This window comes from Chrysochloris asiatica, unplaced genomic scaffold (assembly GCF_000296735.1).
Source record: "Chrysochloris asiatica unplaced genomic scaffold, ChrAsi1.0 scaffold00047, whole genome shotgun sequence".
NCBI lineage: Eukaryota > Metazoa > Chordata > Mammalia > Afrosoricida > Chrysochloridae > Chrysochloris > Chrysochloris asiatica.
The window spans coordinates 17,989,538-17,999,716 of NW_006408565.1; the positions used below are offsets into that span (position 1 = coordinate 17,989,538).

General features: G+C 47.3%; 1 protein-coding gene across 3 annotated transcripts in view; it reads left to right on the top strand.

Moving 5' to 3' along the window:
• Positions 1–1,711: 1,711 nt before the first annotated feature.
• ECE1 (endothelin converting enzyme 1) overlaps positions 1,712–10,179 on the top strand; it is a 76,448-nt gene continuing 67,980 nt past the window's right edge. For 2 of the 3 annotated variants that reach the window (XM_006862344.1, XM_006862346.1), the window contains exons 1-2: positions 1,712–1,768; positions 1,947–2,033. In XM_006862344.1, coding sequence (XP_006862406.1) covers positions 1,715–1,768; positions 1,947–2,033 — 141 coding nt within the window. In that variant the 5' untranslated portion in view covers positions 1,712–1,714. The remainder of the gene's footprint in view (positions 1,769–1,946; positions 2,034–10,179) is intronic. The other variant, XM_006862345.1, reaches the window with a different exon arrangement.

The following is a 10,179-nucleotide window of genomic DNA, read 5'->3' on the forward strand; positions in this document are numbered from 1 at the left end:
TGGTCAGCACGTTTGAGCAGGTGCCAGTTGAGCTGAGATCTGAAGCAGGAGCCAGCCATGGGGAGAGTAAAAATGAGGAAAGCATGTTTTAGATAGAGGGAAGAGCAGGTGTAACGATCTTAGGAGAAAAGGAAACTTAGAGAATTTGAGGGACTGGCTGAAGGCCACAGAAACTGGGGCCTGAGTAACTGAGGTGGGGGCAGCCCAAGATGAGGAGGCCAAGGTGGACAGGGACTCTGAGGGCCTGGTTCAGGATTCTGGTTTCACTCCAGGGCTGGAAAGATGTTTTCTTACTAAAGGCTCCCTAACAGCTGAGTAAGGAGCCCTGCTGGTGTAGTAGGGTAAGTATTAGGCTCAAAACCAAAACCTAACTCACTACCACCCAGTCAATTCTAACTCCTAGCAACACTGTAGAGGCTTTCCAAGGCTATAGATCTTTAGTGGAACAGATGGCCTCATCTTTCTTTCTGTTCAAACCCACCAGCCACCCCATGGGAGAAAGATCAGGCTGTCTGTTCGCGTAAAAATTTCCAGTCTCAGAAACCTTAAGGAACAGTTAGTTGTATTCTGTCCCACAGGGTCACTGTGAGTTGGAACCAACTGGGTTGTAAATGAGAGGAGTGAAAGCTAGGAAACCAGTCAGGAGACATCGTGGTCACTGTTCTGGTGCCCGTGGGCAACCTCCTTCCCTCTCTAAGCCTGTTTCCTCATACGTTTATGATTATGAGAATGAAATATGGGAATAAATAGAAAGGCAGTTTAAAAAGCTGAAAAATACGTGTCAAATGAAGGCAATTCTTTGTCACCTTAGAAGTGAAAGGTCCTTTAGGAAGACAGTGGGATTAGGTTTTCCAGGGTTCCTGGGTGGTAGGAAGCATGTGGGTTGCCCAGAGTCCCTACCTGAGAACCCCACATCCAGGAGTGCCTGCTTTTCCAGGCCAGGGTCACAGGGGCCCTGAGAGGCCTCAGGGACTGGGGAGGGGATGCTTGCTGAAGGAATGTGGGAGTTCCGGAAAATTGCTTTCCTGGGTTTCTGACTTGCCCCAAAGCAGTGATGTGTTTGGTGGGAAGGTCACACCATAAAGTCTGGAAGCAATACCCTGCACCCCCAGAGTGCTCTCACTTAGCACTTTCCACTGTGTCAGGGGAGTTCTCTGGAATTCACTCATGGACTCTGACTTAGAGACCCAGAGCCAAAGGAAGGAGCCATGAATGGAGAGACCCTACCTTTTTTTTTTTTCTTTAAAAACTTTCTAGTTCTGACGGGAGACTCCCTTTCGGTACCTCAGGCACCACAGCAGAGGAACCACTCTCTCTGACCTGATGAATCATGTGGAGGGCATCTTCCTAATTCTTGACTCCGTGGATCTGCCATTGGGGACCCCCTTATTGAAGTGGCACTTGAAGTTTCTCATTAGAAAGAAGGGGTCATTCGGAGCCTCTTTCTCACCCTCTAGGAGTCTCTCAAGGGGGGCTCCTTTCCTGACCTCATGGGAGAGCAGCACCCTTCACCATCCCCGCCCCCACAGGGGTGGGATCTCCCCAGTTAGGGAGGGGACAAGGGAGGGAGCAGAAGCAGCCCTCAGAGCAGGCCCCGCCCACCAGAGCTGCGTGCTGCCTGCCCCGCCTGGGCCCGGCCCCCACGGCCCGGCCCTCCTGGCTAGCCCAGCGCGACAGTGGCGGCAGGGACCAGGGTGCCACCGGCGGGCGCAGCATGTGGAGCGTGTGGCCGCCGTACCCGGTGGCCGCTGCACTATCGGCATTGGGGGTGAGGCGTAGCGTTGCATAAGTGCGGGAGGAGATCTGGGGGACTAGAACCCCTTCCAACGCCGTGGGCTGGTCTCGGGTATCCTGGTTGGGGCTTGGTGGCACTCGGGCCGCTTCCCCATTCGCGTGCAAGAGCCATGGAGGCTCTGAGGGAGTCTGTGCTGCATTTGGCCTTGCAGATGTCGACCTACAAGCGGGCCACGTTGGATGAAGAGGACCTGGTGGACTCGCTCTCCGAAGGCGACGTATACCCCAATGGCCTGCAGGTAAGGAGCTCAGTCTCTCTGACCCTCCCTCCCTGGGCATGCTCGATGCCCTCTTTGCCGGTTTGGTAGGGGGCTGTGCCAAGCTGCAGGTAGCTCTGAGAAACACACTTCCTGACTAATAGGGGGAGAATCCAAACCTTCCTGGAGCAGGAATGTCCAAGTGGCATTGTACTCCCTCCACCAGCCCCTCTTGGTCAGCTCTGCCTGTCATCAAATCCTCTGGACCACTTGAAGCACCCCAAATGTGACCTGGTCCAGTTCCCTTTTCACTAAAGAGGCAGTTTCAGAGTGGCGGAGGGACTCGCCAAGGGCCACTGGTGGAGTCTAAAACGTTTCCAGTTTTAGCATGGAAAGCCCTGTGCCCCTGGAACCCCTTTCAGTTGTGGACAAACAGGAATGGTTAGTCACCTCTGGTAACCATTACACATTCTTCCTCATTTCCCCCAAATACCTGAATTTCCTGAGGGGGGAGGAACCTGTCCTCTGCCCTCTCTCCTGCCCCTTTTCTGCCTACTCAGGAAGTTCTGCCCCTGTGAAAATCTCATCCGCCCACCCTTGGGGAGGGAGGCTTCACCCATCCCCTGCATGGGGCAGAGCGGTGAGTGAGCCCACTTTCTATCCTCCTCTCCTTTCCCTGCGGGGCTGGGCTGGGACAGTCATGACCAGATCCTTAGCCCGGCTGGAGTTTGGAGCTAGACTGATGGATGGAAGGGAATTGGCAATGTCAGAGTCATCCAAAGGGGCCCTGAGACAGGGTTCCTGAGAAAGTACCACAGAGAGCAGTGAGCATCTCAGTCCAGGAGGACTTCTGCCAGATTGGCCAAGGGAAGCATCAGGGAGAGTCCTGGGGCCACGCGGGGAACTCACATTAAATCACAACTCATCCTGAGGGCAGGCGTTCGGTAAGTGGAGACAGGCTACCAGGCCTGACCCAATTCAGACGAATGTCACAGAAGCTGGAATGTTAATACCAATAGAAGGAAATGACATTGATTGAGTCCCTCCACCAGGATAGTGAATTAGGCTCAGGGAGATCTGAACTCAGAACCTCCATTGCTGTACCCACTGAAATATGGCAGCACCCTTTATTTTGTATCAGGAGCCCAGGTGGGGCAGTGGTTAAGCAATCTGCTTTTAACTGAAAGGTCAGAGGTTCAAACCCACCAGCAGCCTTATGGGCAAAAAACCCTAGCAATATGCTCCCATGACGATTGTTGTGGTTGTTAAGTACCTTCGAGTCCATTCTGACTCATAGTGAGTCAGAACTATATAGGATTCCCAAGGCTTTAAATCTTTACAAGAGCAGAAAGCTTTATCTTACTCCTGTGGAATGGCTGGCAGACTCTAACCTTGTGTCCAGTGCTAATTGTATGGAGCTGCTGCGCTTCTTCCATAATGATTACAGCCTGAGAAAACCCTACAGGGCAATTCTACTCAGTTTCCCATTGGGAGCATTATGAGTTGGAATCAACTCCACACCGTACAGCAGCAGCCTCTATCAGCCATTTCATTTAATGGTCAAGACCACCCTCATGAGCTGTGGGGATTAACTTCCCCACTTACATATAAAGAAACTGAGACTCAGAGAGCAGAAATGACTTGTCTTACGTCACAGAGCTGAAAACCAAGAGTGAGAACTCAAGCCCAGGTCTGCCTAGAACCTCTTCCCTGTAGGCCCTTCTTAAGAGGCTCAAGGCAGCAGGAAAGTGGATTTCTGTGGCAGGCTCTTTCCCTTTACAAATCAAAACAATCTAATCAGCAATCTTTCTCAGTCTCATCTTCCACAGAAGGTTCTAAATATATCAGCACGAAAGCATTTTGGAATTCACAACAAAAATATGCCATGTTGGTGGTGTTGTCATCATCATTTTAGCAGCCCACATGGTCGTAGCCTTTAGCGGATCACCAACTGTTCATCCACACAAGACCGCAGGTGGCTCCAAGGAGCCCTGTCTCTGAAGCTGGGGACCTAGGTTTGAATTTTGACTCCACCTTGGGTGAGCCACTTAATCTCTTTAAGCTGTAATTTCCTCATCTGTGAAATGGGGATTAGAGAAAGTGGATGCCAAACACACAGCATGGGGCCTGCTAGGATTATTTTGTTGTTTTTATGACCTATGAGGTAAAGGTTGCTGTTCCCACATTACAGATGATGAAGCTGAGTTTCAGAGAGAGGGAAATTCCTGTGGTCACACAGCTATCGTGTGGGTTGGAGTTCAGTGTTGATTGCCTTGCACCAAGCTGCAGAACTGGGCACATCTTCAGCTTTTCATGCAGGAAAAGCCAAAAAGATTTTCTCAAGGATTTGGGTACCCCATTTCTGCAGGTACCCAACCTGGCTTGCCTTGGCCCCTTCCCAACTTCCCCAAAGTAAACTTGAAACTGCTCATATCTTGAAATAAGCTAAGAATCAAGAACCTGCTCACCTCAATTTGCATAAGCAGTTTTCTACTAATTTTATGTTTCTCTTCTATTGTTTTTTTTTCCTGAATCTAAAACCTTTATATGCTCATTTGTGAAAGAAAAAAATACTGAGTAAAATAGAAAAAAGAGATTTAAGAAAAAAACAGTGAGCCCACCATCTGGAGGTCACGTTTTAAAATGTTTACTTGTAGCGTTTTATACGTGTATATATATTTTTAAACACTGTTCATCTCACTCTAAATGCATGATGTTATGCCTTGCTTTCTTCACAAAATGCCACTTCATGCAACTTTTTCTATGTGGTTGAAAATGTTTGAAACATGTTGCCATTAAAGATCATAACTTAACCTTATGGTGCCCATTTAAAAATTATAATTATTCAATCTGCTATAGTTGGTCAAATTGGCCAATTGTACCCAAATGTCCTGAGAGGGAAGAACCTGTCCTTGGTTTTCTCACTTCCTGATCCTTTTCAGTCTAAGCAGGAAGCCTAATCCCACCCTTCCCTAAGGTCTGCCCCTGTGGGAATCTCAAATGCCTCATCACTTTCCCAGAATGGTGAGTGAGGCCACTTTCTGCTCTCCTTTCCATGTGGCACTGGCCTGGGATAGTCCTGATCCAGCACCTCAGCTTGGTTGCCATTCAAACCCAACAGGTAGGCAAGAGGGAGATAGGAATGTCAGGGACATGCAAGGGGCTCCTGAGAAGTACTGTGGGTAACCACCTGTGTTAGCTTTTCAGGTCATTTCCTATGAACTGGTTGCTAGAACACACAATTATCCTCAATTTTTTACTTTTAAAAATTAGCCGCCTATTCTAAATCTCTTTCCCTTTAGCAGGCAGGTATAGAAATAACCTATTTGATTTTTAAATTTGTAAAGCCCAGCGGTTCTAGAAACTCCAAAGTGAATCACATCTGGACTGCAGAGTGTCCTATCAAACAACAACTTACAACTTTGATTTCAACTTAAAATTTTCACACTGAATGTATTAGCAAACGATATCAACTTTAGCTAGAGAAACAAAATTTAGAGCTATGTTCTACCTTGGTCTCACTTGAAAGAACTTTTCTTCTTTGCTTTATTTCATGTTTTAGGTACAAATTCCGTGCCACCCACTAAAATTACTGACTGAAGGACCAACCATAGGCATAAACTTTCAAGCCAGGCAGCAGCGCTAACTTGGAGCCCCACCCAGCTCCCGATATCCCTCCTAGACTTGGAGACCTGAAAGCACCTCAAGCAATTTCCTTTGTAAAATGGGATTAACATTTCTTAGCCCACCTAGTGTAGCACTGTAGAATCAGCACTGGACTGCAGATCACAAGATCGGCAGTTCAAACCCACCAGCTGCTCCTCGGAAACCCTATGCAAGGGACTTTATGAGTCAGAACTGACTCAACACACTTAACAACATCAAAGCTGTTCAAAGACGATCATGTATGCATGAAAGTATTTTCTATAGCATTTAGAAAGCAGATGTGTTTGTTATTAGACTTATTAATGAAACCTACCAGGCATGATATCTTATTGATACTCTAAATTATAGCCTCTTTCTCCAAAGCTTCTGCTCTGCTAAACCTGGCTGCCTGGTCCCCCTGCCCCCAGCACACACCGTTTCAACAACTCAAAGGCAAATAAACTTAGATGATGTCACATTCGCATCACAAACTGAGGAAAAGAGGGCCACAACTGTTTACCTAAAGCCTTTGCCATTCATCTAGTTACTTTGTTTTTTTAAGTTTTTATTGTGAATTGAGTGATAGTTTACATGGGAGAACATTGGTTTTACACTCATTGTTTCATCGCAATGATTACAGTCTACTCCATGCATCATCATTCAGCAGGATTTGCTTCTATTCTGTCTGTTTTCTGTTTTGTTTTTTAAATTTTTTGTCGAGGGGGCAGGGGGACGTACACAGAAACACTCAGGAATATATAATCATTTAAACAACCAAAGGGCACATTCTGCAAGCCTGCCTCCTGGCCACCAGTACACAGCCTTTCTCTTTCCATGAATCTAGAGTCCTCAGCTGCTCTATCTCTCAATGTAAGACATGTTTTTTGTTTTTAAGAAAAAGAAAAGCTGAGGTCTTAATTTTTAATGTTTTCCTGTTTTCCTCTGCAGGTACAGGGCTGCTTCTCATAGGTGATTTCAGGGTATGTCCTACCCAGCACTTTAAAAAAACAAACAAACTTCTTTGCTTACCAGGAGGTTCTTTCAGCTCCATCCACCTGTGTGAGCACATGATACTCCTGGCTGGAAGCTATTCTAGAACTGGAGGTGGTCAAACCTGGGACTTCATCCAGCTTCCTGATTTTAGAGATGGGGGACTGAGGCCCAGATGGGGCTGCAGCTGGTGAAGCTTTAGGTCATTACCAATAGTTGGAAGAGAGTCAGACATGAGGGCAGGGAACAGGTAGAGCTCTGGCAGGAGGACATTAAAGTTTTGCCCTCAAGTGGCCCCAGTGACCTCAACCGGAAGTCCACCTCATAGAAATGGTATTGGAAGAAATGTCCCCAAGTGGACACCCTCAAGAGGCAGGGTGCCTCATTGAGCAAGCTGTCATGGTCTGCCTGCTCTGAAAGACTGACTCCAGGGCAGGCAGCCTGGTCCCCCTGCCAACTTTCACAGTGGCTGGCTGGGCTCCTGGGCTGCAGGGGGTCGGCTCTCTGCCAAGCTCTTGGCCAAACTGCTCCTGTTAGCTGCTCTACACAGCCCAGGTCTTAGGGGTCCCAGCTGTGACTCAGGAGGAATGATCTCAGGGGCTGCCTCTGCCTTCCTTCAAGACCACCTGCTCCCTCTGAAAACCACGCTCTGCCCAGTCTCCCAACTCCTGTCATTGGCTTGTCTCCTAGGGCCCATACTGTGCCTTATCCTTGCCTGTAGAACTCGTTCTGCTCTAAGCCTAGGTGAGCCAAACACTCACTTCTGTAACTAAATATTTATCCCTCGTTAGGTCTTTGTTTGCTTGGCTGTGAAAAACCCTGGGAACTCCTGTGCTGCAAAGCCCAGTTCCCTTCTCTCTCTCTCTCTCTCTCTCTCTTTCCTTGGGGTAGTCTCTTTTGAGGGCATCCCTGTCTCTGCCTCCCATGACAATACAAAGGAAATTAAACTTGCCAATGAAGTGATGATTCTCAATGCCATCCTTTGAGCATCAGCTCTGCTCCTTGGCTGATGGCCACTTGCCAATTACCTCTCCTGCTTGCCACTAATCCTCCTAACCCTCCTAGCCCCAGCAGACCAGTTTCTAGTGATTGACATGCCCTCATTTCCAAAAGGAGAGTGAGAAAACACCAGCATCCTCCCTACCTGGGACCTTGCCTCCTGGACTCCGCCCCACCCTGTGAAAGAGGCCAGATAAGTGTGATGGGGGCTCAGAGAGGCAGCCAGATGGAAGCAGACTGGTCCTCTGACTTGCAGCTCTGCCTCTTCCGGTGCTCCCAGGAATGGACAGACTTCTAGAGAAGTGCTTGTTCCCAGCGTAGTGCCACTAGCTGACTCCCCTGAGGATGCCTCTGGATCAACCCTGGATAAGACAAACACATACCCAAAAACCATGAAGCCCTTTGCCCGGCAGCACAAGTTGAGTGAAGGACATTGCAAAGGCTAAAAACCCTATTTTCAAATTAGTTTTGTCTTCTTGGCTGAAACTATGAATCTTTAATTCTGACTTAATTCTAATTTAATTTCATAGTGAACATCATCTGTTTAGATTCAGCACTTTGCTTGACATCAAAGATGCTGAGCTCCTCTGGGGGCAGCGCTGCCGGATTGGGATGAAGCTGACAGTTCTGGAGAGCTGGGCTGTCCTACTGCCCTCTCTCTTCTCCCTCCTCCCCCCACTTCCTGTGTTTCTTCTGGAGCCGATACTAGTACCGACTCCTAGTAATGTTGTGGCTATAGAAAAACATGCTCGTAGAACTCAGCATGAACTCTAATAGAATCCAACAGAATTAGATAGAAAAAAAGCATAAATCCAATTAACATCATGCCACAGACACATGGTAGGTTCTTAGATGTTAACCCATTTGCCACGCAGTCCATCTTCACCCATCATGACACTACAGGACCGAGTAGAACTGATCCATAGGGTTTCCAAGGCTGTAGGATCAGCACTGGACACGAACCACAAAGTCAGCTGTTCAAACCTACCAGCCTCTCCTCAGAAGCCCTATACAGGATCACTAGAAGTGGGAACTGACTCAGTGACACTTAGCAACAATGGCAAAAATCTTTACGGAAGCCCACTATCATATCTATTTCCCACAGAGCAACTTGTGGGTTCAAACCTCCAACCTCACTGCTAGCAGTGGAGTGCTGGCCACTGCACAACAGGCTCATCACTGCCTTGATTTCATCTTTCTTCCTTCACCTTTCAGATGCCTCCTTTCTGTGTCCTTGCTCCTGAACATCTCCTTGTTTCCTGCACTTAGGCATTTCTTGGTCCAGATAAGATGACGTTTTCTGGCTTCCCTCCACTATCAGAACCTCTCTCTGGCTTCCTAGAGCAGGCACCAGGCAGAGGAGTGCCTCTTACAGCATGGTCTCACTGATTCTTTGTCTTGCACACATACACGTGGCCCCACCCCCAAAGCCTCTAGGAGGAGGCGGAGGTGGGAGATAGATGACAACTCCAGGAGCAAAAGGACAGTAAGGAAGAGAAAGAAAGAAATGCCAGCACCCTCAGGTGATGCCGCACCTACTTCAAATCCTCCAGGGCCCCTCTGGTTCACAGTGCTCAAGGTAGATTGAGAAAGATAATTGATGTCCCTAAGAAAGCATTGGCAAAAAAAAAATAACAGCAACAAAAAAAACAAGGTTCAGGGAACTGATGGAATACCAATTGAAATGTCTCAGCACACTGATGCAGCACTGGAGGCACTCACTCATCTATGCCAAGAAATTTGGAAGAGATCTTCATTTGTGCTCATCCCAAATAAAGGTGACCCAATGGATTGTGGAAATTATTGGACAACATCATTAATATCACACACAAGTAAAGTTTACTGAAGATAAACTCAAAACAGTTGCAGCTGCACATTGATGGAGAACTGCTAGAAATTCAAGCCAGATTCAGAAGAGGACATGGAACAAGGGATTATTTCTGTTGATGTCAGGTGGATATTGGCTGAAAGCAGAGACTATCAGAAAGATGCTTACTTGTGGTTTGTTGACTATTCAAACGCATTCAACTGTAGGGATCAAAATAAACTATGAGTAATGTTGTGAAGTAATGTTCTACTATGCATGTGCACAGATCTCCTCGAAATTTAAAGTGATAGTTTCCATTTAAAACTGAATGGCCACCATTCATCTGTTTGCCATACTGTAGTGGCTTGTGAGTTGTGATTTTGAAAGCTATGCCATCAGTATTTTAAATACCAGCAGGGTCACCCATGGTGGACAGGTTTCAGATGAGCTTCCAGACAAAGACAGACTAGGAAGAAAGAGTGAACAACTACTTCTGAATCTTTACTCACTGAAAATCTTATGAATAGCAGAGAAACACTGTCAGTTAAGCCCCTCAGGTTGGAAGGCACTCAAAATGCAACTGGGGAAGAGCTGCCTCTTCAAAGTAGAGTTGACCATGGGAATGAAGTGAATGGAGTAAAGCCTATGGGAGTAAAGCCCGTGGGACCTTCATTTGCTGATGGGGCACAACTCAAAATGAAGAGAAACAGCTGTAAACATTCTTTGAAAATTGGAACATGGAATGTA